The sequence below is a fragment of the Larimichthys crocea genome, chromosome III, assembly GCF_000972845.2.
Source record: "Larimichthys crocea isolate SSNF chromosome III, L_crocea_2.0, whole genome shotgun sequence".
Classification (NCBI taxonomy): Eukaryota; Metazoa; Chordata; class Actinopteri; family Sciaenidae; genus Larimichthys; species Larimichthys crocea.
Window position 1 is genome coordinate 10145292 of NC_040013.1, and position 17316 is coordinate 10162607.

General features: G+C 44.3%; 1 protein-coding gene across 4 annotated transcripts in view; it reads left to right on the plus strand.

Moving 5' to 3' along the window:
- The window catches only part of ptk7b (protein tyrosine kinase 7b), a 73703-nt gene that overhangs the window by 52094 nt on the left and 4293 nt on the right, over nucleotides 1-17316 (plus strand). For all 4 annotated transcript variants that reach the window (XM_027277313.1, XM_027277315.1, XM_027277314.1 and 1 more), the window contains exons 4-15: nucleotides 5289-5391; nucleotides 5579-5763; nucleotides 7723-7870; nucleotides 10130-10260; nucleotides 11933-12199; nucleotides 13027-13163; nucleotides 13294-13429; nucleotides 14047-14166; nucleotides 14486-14635; nucleotides 14957-15104; nucleotides 16035-16162; nucleotides 16951-17151. In XM_027277313.1, the coding sequence (XP_027133114.1) occupies nucleotides 5289-5391; nucleotides 5579-5763; nucleotides 7723-7870; nucleotides 10130-10260; nucleotides 11933-12199; nucleotides 13027-13163; nucleotides 13294-13429; nucleotides 14047-14166; nucleotides 14486-14635; nucleotides 14957-15104; nucleotides 16035-16162; nucleotides 16951-17151 (1854 nt within the window). The remainder of the gene's footprint in view (nucleotides 1-5288; nucleotides 5392-5578; nucleotides 5764-7722; nucleotides 7871-10129; nucleotides 10261-11932; nucleotides 12200-13026; nucleotides 13164-13293; nucleotides 13430-14046; nucleotides 14167-14485; nucleotides 14636-14956; nucleotides 15105-16034; nucleotides 16163-16950; nucleotides 17152-17316) is intronic.

Here is a 17316-nt window from a genome sequence, read left to right on the forward strand (position 1 = left end):
AGTTCTTACGAGCTGCCATCGTGACCCAGAATAAACCGTATTATCTGCCAGGTCATTAATATTCCCACGCACTGGAAAAGAGAGGAATATTTTCATTGGAAGGAAGGTGTGATATTCACTTTTTTTGGAAAGAAACTCACATTTTTTTACGCTTAACTCACTTAATAAAAGGGAAATTAATATGGATATTTGTTTATATAAGAGCGGTCGTACATTTTTTGTGCTCAGTGTAGATGAGCAAAACAATCGGGATATGGTCGTTCAGTCATCAATAACAATAATAATAATACTGACATTGGCATCATTTTGAGATCCAGCCATCAGCTGATAAACCTTTCTGTACCTGCAAAGCTCCAAACAGCAGTTAGACAAAGTTGCTGACTAGCTGGTGCATTTAGGAGTTGAAAAGTCCCATTTAGTAGAGAATGAATGAACACTAATGTTGCCCTATATCTGCCTGACGTGTAAATAAGAAACTGTTTCCTAACGGGTTTGCCAAATCAACTTTATAAGGTGATGGTACATCAGTGTTGGCCAAAAAGTCAATTAAAGCAAGTTTAAGTAAATACATTTTCAATAAAGACTCAGAAAGTGTTTCATTTGGCTCTCTGACACGCCTCAGTTAGTTGACCAGTGTGTCCAAGGAGCAGTAACAAGCGTGCTTGCTGGATTTAAAATATCAAATGCACATGGTATGTCCTTATTTGTGGGAGTTAATGAGCGTACATGTGTGCACGCATTGATTCTCCATCTGCGTCTGAGGGTGCTGATGGGACATCATATCAAGTAGGCTTTCAGATTAAAGAGGCTTTTAGGAAAACCACCAGCAGAACAAAGGTACGATGCTAAGTATACATTTCTTCCTTTTTAGATATGACGGCGCTCCAGACACCCGCTGCATAAAGCTGATATGAGCAGCTGAGAAGCAGATATTAATGGATGTAGTCTTATCAATGCACCACACATTAACATTCTGCTGGAAACTGTAAGATCGATAGCTTTATATCTAGTATAATAAGAACATAGCAACATGAGTGGGTAAGACTTCAGATAAGAAAGCACTTACAGCAGAACTTGTGTCCTCTGATAATGTAGAGACAAGATCATTTATAGCACGGCACATTCTTTTCAAACACACGAGTCAAGCAGCGTGCAGTCATAAATCATCATTAATGACTTTTGTATACATCTGTCTGTGTATATCAACACATTTGTCTCTTTGTCAGAGTTTGCGGGTTAGCTGTCCATCTCGCTGTGTTCACTTTCGGCGGATCAGATCATGTTATGACAGACGTTCTCATATTTCCCCAACATACATTTAACGGGCGATAAAGCCGCACACAGCTTTAAAGTAAAGAACCCCTCTGGCATTAATCCTGCATTTGCGTTCGCTCATGTGTATGCTAGTTTGCGTGCGTAGGAGTAAATATAGGTTGTAAGGGGGAGTTGGGGGTGGGGTTGGCCCAAATGTACTGTACATGTACTGTACCAGAGTAGGCTGTCCCCCCTCCTCCTCCTCCTCCTCCTCTCCCCTCTGCAGCAAGAGAGTTAATTTATCTTGCTCTCAATGGTGGGTGGGCAAATCCTGCCAGTTGAGAGTTATTCAGAGTAATTATCCCCCCTCTGTTTTCACTAATAGACGTTTTAGCCCCCCCCTCTCCATCCTTTTGTCGCGCCCGGTCACTGAGTCTCCATGGCGAGACCACATCCAGCAGAGGCGTCGGGCTCAGGCATCACTATTGTCAGCATGTTTGTTGGTCCTAGAGGCGACGCTTCACTTGACTCTCTGTGACAAGATGCGGAGTGACAGAGCTGTGGAAATAAACGACATAGCTAGTAGGAAGAAGAACACGGAGCAGTAACACAAGGAAGCAGGCACATTTCCCTCCGTGTTTAATTGTTTAAAACACAAACACACACGCGCCATCCTGGTTTAATCACACATCATGTGTCCTTAACCTACATTAGCTCAGCCGATGCATTTTAGAGCATCCTTACTGATCGCCTGTACAGCTCCACTGCTTAACACCCTTTCACATTTCTCTTTTCTCGTCTTTTGTGAGCTGACAAAATGCAGTTATCCATGCTTAATGACCCAGACTCCATCCGTCACCTTCTTCTCTGCAGAGTAACTTTGCTCAGGTGTCATTTTTCCCCTCCTTTTACTGCTTTCTCACAGCAGCAGCATCATCTCTAGCGTTCCTGTAGTTTGCAGCCTGGCCTGTTGACCCCTGTCAGCCACAGCTGATAAAATCTGACACCTCGTCTGAAACAACAAGCCGAGTCTGCCACGCTTTTCCCAGGACTGTGCAACTTAACAAAGTCTACAATATGAAGCCATATGTTTTAGTTATTTCCATACCCATGTGGTGCTGTCTGTCAAATCATATCCCCAGCACAGTCCACCCTGCCTCTCTGTTGCAGAAACCATTCTCCATGGCAACAAATCAGCTCATTGAGTGAACCAGACAAACACACACACACACATTACGTACAGCTGCCTTTTGGCACAGTGAGGGATGAATAGCTCAAGCATCTGCCTTGACAATATCCACACAATTCATCTGTTATCATCCCCGTGTTGATAGAGCTTCCTGTTCTGCCTCCAACATAATAATTATACGCCCCTAATTACGGCGTTAGCTGGCAGGCCTGCTCCAACACTTAGTCATGCATTCTGTGAGGGATTACGGGGAAGTATTTGCCACTAATAGGTTATGAAAGAGTGCCTTCTGTTTGTCGAGGGGACAGCTGGAGAAACCTGAACTGTATATGGAGCTATGAGCGGTGCAGAAGGTTAGAATCTAAGTCTGTCAGGAAATCCAGGTCAAATTAGAAACCGAATGATATCGAGAGGTGTTTTTCACGCACTAGAGAAGCAAATGGATCAGGAGTGGGAAATTTTAGACAGTCACAGAGTTGTGTGTGTGTGCGTATGTGTGTGTGTGTTTTAAGTGCATTGTTTAAAGAGGTCAAGCAGTGTGTCCTGTACTGTGATTACTTTTTCCTACATTATCTAGCCTAGGTATTTTGTTTGTCTCTTACTGCTCACAATACCAACCAATTTTTTTTCCTCTTAAAATTCATGCTGCTGGAATGTAAAATATTTCTCCAAATCTAAAAAAGTGTCAGAGGGTTTTTCCCAGGACAGATACCAGACACGGGGAAGTTAAAAAAACGCAGACTCCGATGAAAGTTATACCGAATAGTTGCCGTGTCTCCTCAGGTTGACACCCACCTGTTACTCCAGGCAGGTTAAAACAAATTCTTTGATTTCATTTTGCCAATGTCAGTCACGCTGCCGATGATACTTGTTCCATCAAAGTTTTTCTTACACTCTCCTCCTCCTCCTTCTCAGTGACTCACAGTTTCCCCTTCTGGTTTTGTCACCCCCGCCTTTATGCTTCCAGAGCAGTAATAACAGGTCTGTCTGCAGTGTCTGGCCCTCAGGTCCCCATTGCTGGGATGGCCTTAGTCACCTCCCCCCTTCTCCTCTTCCTCCTCACTGAACTACTGGAACTATTGACTGGAACGGCCTTGACTGAGACACACAATTAGCATCCTCTGCAGAACTGTCAAAGACGCTCGAGTACGTTTAAGCACATGTGTTCGTGCTCCGGGGCACAGCATCATCGGCCGACTGTGTTTCACACCTCACCACCACATTATATACACAAACACTTGTCTCTAACAGACACAAACACATTCATTTGTTCTACCGTGGCGTGATTTGCACACACACTCCCAGTTGTGGGGGCATCTGTTTTAGGTGGAAGCTAATGAGTGGTGCCCGGCACAGATGGGGATATAAGCATGAGGGATGGAGGTTGTGTTACTGTGGAGACTGGTTTCCCATGAACCCCCAGAGGGTGCAGAGCACTGGCAGTTTCATGCATAATTTGTCGTCGCAGGTCGTCCTCTAGCGCCTCCTCTGGCTTTGTAGCGGTGTTATGTCCCCCTCCTCTCTCAGGTGGAGGCTCATGCCATGCATATTTCATAGATGATGCAGCCACAGTATTCAGCCACAGGCCATATGAATGTAGTTCACCATGATGGAATGTCTTTCACTAATACACACATCATGGACTTGTACATGAACCAGGGCAACCCAAACAAACATGCAGTGAATGGATGTAGGCACCCAGTAACCACTCTGGTTGCACGGTTACCGCATGTCATCCGACCACAGCTCATATTATCGTCACATAAATAACAATTAGCCCTGATCTCACTCAGTGTACACACAAAGTATTTGTATAGTCAACACACACAACAAGGGAAGGGGAATTCCGGCAAGGAAACACAAAGCCTGTATTACAACCAAATCTCCGATGTCTTTCACCAAATAAGACAACTCTCTATGTGACTGAGATATTTCTTTATTCGTCCAGCAGACTTCAGTGTGCATCAGCGATTTCTCTCCATTGGTTAAAATACGGCATTTTTTATGGTGGACATTGAATTTCTGGCAACATGAGCGGCTTAGCTTGCAGGAGCCATCGCGGGTCTTGTTGAAAGATGGTTGTAAAGCCTTGTGAGATATATCCATGAGTCTGCCTTTGACATTTGAAAGAATCATGCCCTGAAAAATGATCATTTGTTACTCTTCCTTTAGCAGAATGTAGAAATGATTTGCCGCTGTGATCATTTCTTGACATGAGAATAGTCGATATATATCCCAGCACACTGGGTCAAACCCTTAATGGTAAAACCAGTCAGTTCCCCTCGTTTCTCACTGCACCGCGATGCGTTCAGAGGACGACTGTGGATCAATTTCCCGCCATCTGTTTTCTTCATTTGTACTCATGCTCATCTGTTACTCTGACACCATTGATCAGGTTTCATGTTACCTGTGTGATTGATGCCTCTCATCTCTTTGTTGTGGCATTTGCTCCTCCCATTATGCAGTAATACAGACTTGCAGCATTTTCAAAATTACAGCTACACTATTGGCCAAAAGTCAAAATGTGTTCACTGTTTTATGGGCTGCTCTGACAGCAAAGTAGCCCTTTTATCAGAGTAAGTCAATAGGCTGTCCATTAAATGTCCATAAAAAGCACAGCACTTGCAGAACAGCGATGCCTCTGTGGCGATGTGCTCGAGCCTGCCCTCGTCTCTGCTGGAGCCATTAGCATCGGCATGCGTCCCGTGGGGACAGACAACACGACGTCCACTTAACTCAATTTTTCCTCCCGTCCTTCTCCTCGATCACTTTCCGCCCGTCTTCCTATGCTGCCTCCATCTCCCTCCTCCTGCTTACAGTGTCCTATGTTTTTCCTCCTCTACAGGGTTGGAAAGTGGTGGCGTGACTTTGAAGGAGCCCGCCTCAGAAGGGGAGATCGAGAGCTCTGCGCCGGTCACGTTGCGCTGCCACATTGATGGACACCCACGGTGAGTCCCCTCCCCCTGACACCTCGAGTTCAGAGCTCACAGGGTTAAGGATCACGTTGAGGACTGTACTGAAACACCTTTCTTCACGTTGGTCTCTCTCATGCTCTTATGTTCTTCCCCTCTTCATCAATCACATGGCTCACCCTTCATTTGTTCTCATGCTTATCCTCTTTAATCCTCCTCTCAGGCCAACGTGTCAGTGGTTCAAGGACGGGGTGAAGCTGACAGAGAAGAGCCATCAGATCAACAACAAGGAGAGGACGCTCACCTTCAAGAGTGCCAGTCCGGATGATAACGGCCTGTACTACTGCTGTGCCAAGAACGCAGCCGGTCATGTCTGCAGCAACAGCAACTTCACTCTCAACATTATAGGTGTGTGTGTGTGTGCATGTGTGCGTGACAGTGTATTCATCCACTGTGGCATATAAATGATAATAACACTTGACACAATTATCAGTTAACATCATTCCAACTATTAAACACCAGAGAATAGAGAAAAATACCCTCTAACTTCAAAGACTCCAAGGGGGTATCTTCACAGTCCTTGTTTTGACTCAACTGACAGTCCCAAAAATTTTATTTTTGCTAATTTATAAATGAGATACTCATTAAATCTCCACATTAGGGAAGCTGGAAGCGGTGATTATTTGGCATTTTTGCTTGAAAATGACTTTAATGAGTAATAATTTGTTCATTACTTGTCTGCCAATTATTCAAGTAATCTTTTCAGCTTTAGTTGCCTACAATTATTAATAAATAAATAATACATTTCCTACCTTTCCACACCTGCCACAAAGTGTGTTGAAAAGGAGGAGCGTATATATACACACCATTAGTGGTGAGTGAGAGCGGGAAGAGACAGTGGTGGCATTCCTAATGCGATTACCTCTGAGTGTGTGAGCACCTTCCTCCCCCACCACCACCCAGGCAGACAGAAACAAACATAAAACATTTAGTGAACAATAACATCGGCTCCCTCTGCAGCAGCGCCGCTCTGTTGATCTGACTGTAGCGTTCACGGACAGTTTGGTGTACCGTGTTGTTATATATATGGAGATTATTTGCATTTCACGTAACATGACTTTAGTTGTTTACTTTGTGTGTGTGCGTGTGTATGTGTGTGTGTACCACTCCTGTGTATTATTATCCCTTCAGTACACTACAGAGTTAGTATTGTACATACAGCAGCACATCTGTGCAAGAAACCTGATGCCCTGCTCCACTCTAATTAGCCACCTGCAACACACACACACTCAGACACGCTAGGTTAGCACCTGGCTGAAGGAAGAATGGATAATTGTTGAGTTTCCAGTTACCATGTTGCCACCCTTTGCTCTTCTATAGGGCTTCACCTTAAGGAAAGGATGACTGATTTAGAGAGGTTTTCAATGCACGGTCACAGCTATTTAAGATGAAGCCCTCCCACCGACTTCCTGGGTGGGCCAGGTGTGCTCCGAGTGTGCACACCTTTCTTTTTCTTCACACCAACCAGTAGCCATATCCTAATACCGCTTCTGGCACCGTACCTCCTTTTAGCTGTTCACAATTGAAATACTCACACACTAAAACCTGGATTACAGGTATTTTCATGCTCCCATTTCTTTATTGAGCTCAGCCCACTTTCAGCTTTCCATTCGGAAGATAACAATGTCCTAAAAATCTGTATGGTAATAACTCCTCCTCTAGGTTGTACTGTACCAAATGTCTGGTTTTGGCAGGTCAAAGGAACTTCGTCCAGTGTCAGCCAAAGGAGAGAGTAAAAAGGGTATGTGGCAGGGTAGAAGGGCTCAAAAGAATGTGAACAAAGGGAACAATTTCATGCAGTTTTGCTATATAAAAAATGGCTGCAAAAATCCTGTAACCTTCACTGTTAAAAATACAAAATGACAGTCTTTGAAATTACCCTTATATATCAAAGTGATCATTCATGTACAGATTTCTCTTGCTTCCAGAGTAGTTGACCCCACTTGAGTGCTTCTGACCCCAATTTTTCTGGAATAGCGCGACTTTAGATCTTGGCAGAGAAGGGAGACGTGATCTCCTGTTTGTTTTCCTATGATCCACAAGGCAAAAAAAGGGAGAAGATGATGGTCCAGATAAGCTGCAGGGTCTGTCCACTGACCTCATTAAGTCTGCCCGGGGCCCCCCTGAGGTGTTGACACACACCGCCACCTGAAGGCCACTTACTCACCAGCCTCATGCTGCTGTTGGCAGCTTTTAATAAAGCCCCAGAGTCAATCGGCACAATGCACGAGCATCCACGCAGATTGAACTTGATGGTCCGATGCCTGCAGATGTAATCATGCAGATGTTTGTCTACCTCTCCAACAGATAAGAGTTTCCCGCGGGCGGTCATCACTCCTGAGGACCAGGTGGTATTGAGGAACGAGGAGGCAGCGTTTCACTGCCAGTTCACCGCTGAGCCGGCACCCACGTTGGAGTGGTACCACGAAAACGAGCTGCTGGCAAACAAGTCTCGGTATGTTGAGTGCTAAATCCTCCCCTCTGCATCTCGTTTTTCTTTCTCATCGTACATCTCACGCTCTCCCTCTCCCACCCGCATCCTGCCCCTACTTCATTCCCGCTCCTCACTTACCATTATATAAGCTCCAGCTTCGGGTATTCCTTTGAACCCAATGAGGTGGAACTCTTGCATCGGGCTCTCAGCTCTCTGTGCACTGTTACTACTCAGTCTTAAGATGGATTGCACATTAAAGAATATTATTACTGGAACAGAATGCGGTAAAGTTTCTTTGCAGTCTACTATACATCAACTGAGCACAGCCTTTCCCTACAGTCTATCATAAAGGAGCAAGCAAAAAAAACCCTCAAGCTACAATCAGTTTATCAGCATGTCCCCTATAAACACATAAGCATTAGATAATAACCAATTTCTATACCAAGTGCCAAGTATACCCTCAGGGTTTATAGCATCTCGTGCTTATACATAGTCACATTGTAGGCAGTCTGTTCCACATGAGGGAGCCTGAGTCTGTTTTCGATTTTAAAGTGATTATTGTGTTCAGCGAGTGAGGGAGGGAGGTGAAGGACTCCAATATCAATACTTAGTCACTTGTGTAATGAGCTTGTCAGAGGCAGGTTTGGTCACCTAAGCAGTGATGACTCAGCAACAGGAGCGCAAAGGAATGGGAAATAAGCATGAATAAAAAACACACACACACAGACTGTATTCAAAGGCAGTCTGGTGTGTTGTGTGTTTGTGTTTATTGATCTGGGCTGATATAATTCCAAAGGAATGCGGCTGCCCTTCAGGGGATATCATCTGTTTTGCACCTGCACTGTGTTTAGACAACCCCCCTCTCTATATTATGTGTGAATGTTTGATGGAGATTGTGTAAAACTAAGGGGAAAAAAAACATACCAGCGTAAGCTCAAGGCTGTTTATACACCCAGAAGAAATTCAGCCCCATGGGTCAAACCAGCTCTGGAGGCAAAATATGTGAAGCTGTACCAATTCTGTCTGCACAGGATCCCATGTAGTTAGAAACACTTGTTTTTGTTTTTTTTGTTTTTTAAATCTGCCTTTTTCGTTTTATTTAGCGGTTATTTTAGGCCGTTTCCTCAGAGCGAAGTAATGTTCCACAGATTTGATCTCCATCTCTCGGGGAGAAAACACACACAAGCTCCCAAAGCTCATTTTCCACCCGCTATTGAACAAAGAAGAAGAGATGACACAGAAAAATCACTCATCCTGAGAGACTCCAATACAGAACCAGATAGTCCTGGATGGATCCTGATTTTTGGAAACTCTCCTCAGGATTTCCACGGCATCCTAAATACATCCAGCAGTGCCTTTTACCTTTTCCTCTCTGGTTTACATATTCACTTTCCCTCCTGAGCTTCATAATGACTTTGTCATATAGCCATGATGAGCTGTTGAGTTGTCTGGTCTGTGGAGCTGCTTTCTGGTCTGCGTGGGATGTTCAGCTCCTTATCTGTCATCCCTGAAGCTGGCTTAAGGTCGGCCTTTAATTACTTCTCATCCCGTCCATCACTGGCACTGATACTCCCTTTAGCCTGCCAGAGGCCAGGGGCCAGCCATCAGGAAAAAGCACAAGACTTTTTCAGATGAACTCACTATGTAGGTCACTTTTCTTTGTGTACTTTGGACAAATTCTCAGCATTTACTTTAACCTATTTGGAGCAGCAGATGGCTTGGGTTTTAGAGAATCAGGGCAATTCAGATATAGTCAGGTAACATGCCAAGCACAAAAAAGTAGGGCTATGTGTGGTGTCGTTTAGCTCAGTTGGTAGAGCAGCCGCCCCATGTACAAAGGCTCAGTTCTTGCTGCGGAAGCCCAGGGTTCGAATCCGACCTGTGGGTCTTTCCTGCATGTCATTCCCCATCTCTCTCTCTCCCTGCATTCCTGTCACTCTTCAGCTGTCTCTATCAAAGTAAAGCTTGAAAACACCAAAAAATAATGTTAAAAAAAAAAGTAGGGCTATGTTAAGATAGCTCTGCTTTGCTGGCACTAATTCTGTTGTCCTGTGTGGCAGAACATCTGTCTGGCGCTCCAGGCAGACAAAAACTAGTATAAAAATTATTTTCAGATGCCATCTCAGCAAAATCTGATGTTACGCTTGTGCAGAGAACATTTCTGACATGTGCCGGTCCCTTCATGTACAAATGCGTGACACATCGTTTGTTGGTCAGCGACGATGAGAAGCCGAGCTGGGCTGGAGGCGTAAAATTGTCTGATCTGTTTCTTCTCCACAGTGTGATCCTGCTCTCCAATGGAACACTGCTGATCACCCAGGTCAAGCCCAGGAACACAGGGACCTACAAGTGTGTTGGCCATGGCCTCAGAGGGTCCCATATTACGCTGGAGGCCTCCCTCCTCATAGCAGGTACACACACACACACACACACACACCTTTGCTGTTGTTGAACTGACGGCATATAAACACCTGTGATTGTGTAATCTGAGAGTGTGAGGGGGTATTTGGGCTGCATATTTATCCTGCCCTCCATCTCATTGTGCTCTCCTCTCCCTTCCTCTTCTTCTGGTTCTTTTACTTAGAGCCCGATCTCGCCGATGATAATCACATTCTCCTATTGACATCCTGCCCAGCTGTATTCACTACGCACACATTTTTCTACTTCCCCTCCATCTTATTTCCTCCAGCTGTTTGCCAAAGCCTGTCTAGCTCATCAAGCTTTCTCCAAAGAGCAACAGCACCTGGCTGAACAAGCGTTTAACATTAGATAACACGACGGGTATGACTCAAACTAGCTAACGAGCGGCGTAATTATGAGGTTGTGAAATGTTTAATGTCAGGAGACATGCCCTTGTGATTTTCACACAACATCAGTAGGAACTGACTTGTCAGAAATGACTGCTGCCAAATGGGTAGGTGTGTTAAACCACTTTAAAATGAAAACATAACATCATGTATAGCAAATATAACTTTGTGGTTGTGCATCGAATTTAGGTTCTGATGCATGCAGGGAAAATCATTGTGATACACACAAGTCCAGACGCATCAAGGTTTTTAATATTGCACATAACAGCGCCTTCTCTTTTCCTGTGACTCCAAAGAGAACTCCTGGAAACAACTTCTTAAATGGCTGCTTGAGCTTAAAGCACGAACAAGCTGTAGTATCTTCTCATCTTACTAATCAGCCAGCATTTTGAAATGCAAGTGCATGCAAGTCAAATATTTTGGATGAGCTTAGGGCTGGAATTTCTCTGTGTTTCAGGGTCCCCAGTACTTTATTCCTCTCGAACAGCCCCTTTTCCCCAAGGGTTTTGGATTAACGAAGTTCGACTGTATCTGCAGTTTTAACCCAGTGAACCGCAGCTCCATTTAAATACCTTAATTCACTTAATCTGATGGTAATCCCTACAGGCATTATAGGGGATTGTGTCACAGTAGAATTCAGTATTTAGGGGACAAGTTTAAACAGTCATTCCATCGTAGCTCCACCTCATTCGTTTCGCCGCCCTCCCTCTCTTCTCCCAGCTTCTCTTTCATCTGCTGGGAAATGCGTGTTTTCTTCTGTTCTCATTAATTGATTTAGATCGTAGACTAATAGAAGGTCAGAGCCACTGACCAGCTTTTAGAGCGCTGTCGGCCAATAAAGTATTGATGACTTCCATTTGGGACACACAGTAAAGGGAGGTCTTTTGAGTCTTTGCACCACAGATCACATTCCACTTTCTGTATAGGGGCTGCCAGTTTTGATATAACCCACCTCACACAGGCCCCAGTTAATTCCCATACAATATATATACTCAAAGTCCTCTACTGTGCGCTTTGTTCTCTAATTACTGTGGCCTGCACTGCAAATCAGAGGACTTTTCTTAACAAGACAGGAAATCCGTTAACAGAACTGTGAGCTGGAGTTAAATGTGCTTAGGGCTACTCATGAAAAATCTGAACCAGTAATGCTTCAGAGGCTTTGAAGACAAATTGATGATTATCAAGGACCTCGTGTTAATTTCAGTCCGTTTCGTTCAGCATTCAAATTGCTTCTTCATGCTGAAAATTCTCTCGCTCTTCCTGCTCTCGGCTACAGAGATAGACGACATGGTGCCCAAGATGTCCAAGGTTTTCACAGCGGACACCCTGCAGCGGGTAGCCTGTCGCCCACCACGAGGCAGACCTGAGCCTGAGGTGTGGTGGGAGAGAGGAGGTCAGCGAGTGCCCACAGCGGGCAGAGTGTACCAGGATGACCTGGATCTGGTCTTCAGTCCCACAGAGGAGGGGGATTCAGGCACCTACACCTGTGTGGCCCAGAACAAGGCAGGACGCAAGACGCAGGACGTCACCTTTACCGTGGCCAGTGAGTCATACACTATATTGGCTGCTTTAAAAGGACACTTTTTTACAGCTTAAGTCTGTAACTCTTGTAAAAAATGTATATAAAGTCTGAAAAACATCATGATTAAAAGTGTGCAGTACAAGGGGGGAAAGGAGGGGGATGCAAGGGAAACGTGCTATCATGTTGCATTATGAGTTATGTAGGATCAAGTGTTTTCAGAGCTTTAAAGTTAAATTCAGGATATCTGCCTCTGCTGCTTTAATTCTTTTTTAAAAATGTCTCTTGTGAGTCCTTGATCTTTATAGAATGGCAGTACTAAATCACTTATAACAGACAAAATCAGATTAAATGAAAATTAAATTAACAATTAAACAGCTAGTGGTCAGTTTTCACTGTTGGAAAAGGATTAAAACGTAGCAGAGATATCTTTGCAGGGCCCTTAAAGAATAGGATTAATTCTCCTATTATCATATATCAACATAGTATAATACAGAAAAGTACCATCGTTTTCTTTATCGCATAGCAATCCCTGAAGTAGAGAAAATAATTTCCCATGTACAGACCATCATCATGACCAATGAGGGCCAACTTAGTTCAGGTCATGGAAGCATTCTTTCATCTTACAGTAAGTCAACTTATTTAATATCAGTGGGAACACTGCTGGGACACTCGGATTATTAATGGCATCTATGTTTAGACTGACCAATGCATTGTGTATTCTTTCAAGGGAGTTCCATGTAGCTGAAGATGTATTATCATTATTATCATGTATTATATATATATAGAGTGTGGGTAAGTGTGTGTGCTGTATAATACTATAATGCATGTATGTATGTGTGTTACCACAGCTGCTCCAGTGTGGGTGACGAGGCCTCAGGACAGCTACTTAGAGGAGGGTAAACCAGGTTACCTTCACTGCCACGCTCAAGCCAACCCTGAACCGGAGGTCACCTGGATCCGCAACAACATCGTGATAACACCAGAGGTCAGTTATGAAACACAATGACACACACACACATACACACACACTCACAAATAGTTATCAGTGTCTTTTTCTGACATGTATTCTACATCTTGCAGATTCAAACTCTCTTAATATCTGCTTCTTTTTCTAGGACTCTCGTTTTAAGCTGTTCACCAACGGCACCCTCAGGATCAACAACGTGGAAGTGTATGACGGACAGATTTTCGGCTGTGAAACCAAGACTCCAGGCGGCAGACTGTCTGGGCAGGCTAGAGTTTTTGTGCTCGGTAAGCTGCGAGGGAAACACTCAGTTGATCAGTGCATACAATAGATTATACTATTCTTACTGAGCGTGTAGTTATTTGCCACACTGACCAAAAGATAATGTGTGACGTATGAAATCTTATCCAGGGCATAATGAGTAACACAGCGTTAAGAGAAAATCGAAAACAAATGTGGTCCTGCCTGTGGGCTTGTGAGTGTGAGTGTTTCCCAAAATAGTGAGAGCATGTCTTTGTTGTGTCTCTGGGCGTCCTGCAGGACACCCACAGAGGTGTAAAATATGACTCACGCATGGCAGCTTTATTCCAGCGTTCATTTTCACACATTATCTCCATGATAAATTCCTATCAATGTAGCTGCTGCTATAGGATTACTGTGATAGATAGGGCTGATGTGGCTGTTTTGTCTGGCCGATATGTGTTTATATGATCTCATCCTCTGATAGACTTCAGCTTTTTTACGCTCAGATCAGTGCGTACATGTGCGCGCGCAGCCACATTTCCCTGAATGTGTCTGAACACGATTTGCATCAGCTTTGTGTCATTTCGTCTGCAGTGTGAGTTGCACAAAAAGAGGCTTTGACGTGTTTACCACGCGTGTGGTGTTTTGACTTGTGTTTCAGAGAAGCTAAAGTTCACCCCGACCCCCCAGCCTGCTCAGTGCCTGGAGCTGGATAACGACATCACCATCCAGTGCTCGGCTAAAGGCAGAGAGAACCCCACCATCCGCTGGACCAAAGCAGGTGTGTGCACCGCTGGCTTAACCTCAGCTCACAATGGCTTAAATCGGATAAGGAATGACTATTAAACACTTTCCTGGGGAAATGTCTCAGCTAAGCGTAGCGCAAACCTTCATTCCTTTCATGCTAATGAAGACAAATGCTCCTTCCACAAGAATATGTAGAAACATGCACAAAATGTGCAATAAACGGAGTTCGAGGCAGATCAATCATGGATCATTCCCCCTCTGCATATACACTGATGGAGTCTATTTAATTCCACACGCAGAGCCAGACTGAGCCTTCCTAACCCCCCTGTGCATCTCTCTGTCTCCCCCTGCAGACGGAGGAGAGCTACCGCCTCGCGTGGAGCAGAGGAACGGCCAGCTCCACTTCACCAAAGTCACCCGCAGCGACGCCGGCAACTACACGTGCATCGCCTCCAACAGCCTCCAGGGGGAGATCAGAGCTCTGGTGACCCTCACTGTGGCCGGTAAACCACTCACTCATCATCCTAGGCGTGGGGAATTATGAACGAAAGGGTCATGCTCATATATTAGTCATCAGTCCCACTTTTAAAGTGCTTGTGGTCTTTTATGAGGAGAGACAGTCACTGATCATTCTCATCAAGTAAATAGTCACATTTATTGTGTGCTTGGTGGCCTTTTTATAACCCAGTAATGAATTGCTTTTGGTTTGTAGAGTGTAACTGAAAGGATGTTAACCACAGTCGCCGCAGTCTATAAAGGAAATGTTACGGCCCTGTTGTGGTGTTTTGTATTAATGTGTGTGAATGTGTGTTGTGCACATATAGTGTACATTCGCTTTAAGGTGGACCCAGAGAACACAACAGTATACCAAGGTCACACAGCCATCCTGCACTGTCAGGCCACCGGTGACCCCGAGCCTCACATCCACTGGATGGTCAAAGACAAGACACTGGACATCACTAAGAACAGGAGGTAAATTAGACACATCTGTGTCCTTTTTAATCTGTTTTTAAAATGCTAAACCGTCATGGAGTAGAGTTATGATTGCTGGTTCCAAAAAAGATTTTTTCATTTTGTTTTTTATTGTGCTCATTATATTAGAATTATAATATTAGACACCTAAATGCAATGGGCAACATGCAAGAATGTCTCATACAATACTGAGAGGTAGTTGTCCAGGTGAACATCCTCCATCATTACATCTGACAGTCTAGCATCGGCAGCATGTACAGTATAATATTCTGTTGTCACGGTATCTGGCCTTATGTCAAGTCATTTTCTCGTTATTTCTCAGAGTGTTGCACTGCTCTGAAGACATGCTGACGGCTATATCATTAAAATTTCCTAATTAGTCTAACGCAGGTACTGACACAGCTGAATCTGTCCTGTTTTCATCTTCCGATCTTCAGCAGTGCAAAGTCTTTCACTTTACACTTGAGTAAGATTTCCCACAAATGGAGCAGAACTGGCAACACTTTTAGGGGTGCTGATTATGCCAATGATCAAATCTGACACACAGCCACCTGCCCATGAACAGGTGGCATTCATCAGGCTTACGAGCTATTTATGACACGTTTATGCAGTTAAGAGGTTTGGCTGAATTCGACTTGGAACAGTTGTATGATTGAACCTCACAATAAAGTAAGAGGTTTAGGATGAGAATACATTCTTGCATGGGGCACACTGTGTGTGTGAAATGGGCTTTAAATCATCTGTACTGACAGTATAATACAGACTCACATGCCAACTTGGCATTCACTTTTTGTCTGCAATGGAAAACCATTTTAGCATTTCAGACCAAACTGAAGAATGAATCTTTAGAAATTGCAAAGTGCATCTCATTACATGGAGCCCGTCTTGTGGACCTCCACCTTCATTTGTCCCGTCCCTTCTTTCTTCCAGGTTCCAGAAGATGCCCAACGGCTCCTTGGTGATTACAGATGTCACTACGGATGACACTGGCAGATACACATGTGTTGCCGGAAACAGCTGCAGCATCAAAGACCGTGTGGCTCAGCTGTATGTAGTGGGTGAGTTTAACACACTAACACATTTACGCAGGCTTCCTGTATCAGGAACAAAGGTGCACACATGGGGCGTACGCCACAATCACAAGTAAAGGATGAAGGCATTCATTAAAGCTTCACCCTCTGCCTGTCATCCATCTCGACAGGTTAATAACCACAGCTACATCTCTGACGCCACGGCTGTCACTGGGGTGATGGGATTGGGCAGACGTTAGATCTAATAACGCTGCACCCTCTGAGGGGCTCCTTGTGTGCTGACTGAAGCTGAAAATTACAGTCACACAGTTGCACTAGTGTCCCATATCAACTCATTTTCTTCCAAAGAAGCACAATGGCATTCCAGATTAGTCAAAAGTAGGGGACAATTGAATTGACAGCCCAACAAAGAGGCTGTGTGACAAGGGTGACTCAAAAAATGACTTATTGAATGAAGCCAATGTATTTATAAATAATCACAGTTTTAACTGTGTTAACATTCAGCGCAAGGACCTTTTTGATCTATGAAACGGATGAAAGCAGTCGCTCTGTAGTGCAGCCTAGCAGCTGTCTAACGTTTGTTTCATGACTGTCGTGGATATCTTGCACTGTAAACCACATCTGACAGAAAAGTGACCTGTGTACCGGTAACTCTTATTTTCAAAAGTCTATTCTTGGACAAAATGTGCCTACCCCTTTGTGCTAAAACAGATGCTGGAACACGAAATGTGATCTTGATTAAAGACTTTGATGTGTTAAGAGAGAACACATCCTGTCCTGTTTAGTAAACCATAATTGTTGCCTGTGCCCAACAGAGAAACCAGTGCATTCCATGGATGAAGATGGAGACAGGGCTCCCTATAAGATGATCCAAACCATCGGTCTGTCAGTGGGAGCAGCTGTGGCTTACATCATTATCGTGCTAGGCCTCATGTTTTACTGCAAAAAGAGACGCAACGCCAAAAGACTGCAGAAAGGCCAGGACGGAGAGGAGCCTGAGATGGAGTGCCTCAACGGTATGAGTGTTTGATGGAGAAGAATGTTTATGGTTTGTGGTCAGGCAGTTGTGGAAACCAGCCAGGAGGTTATGTTGATAGTTGGCAGTGTAGGATATTTGCTGCCACCTTGTGTTTATACTGGGTACTGCAGTTAACTTCTGAAATGCCACAGATGTGACGAGC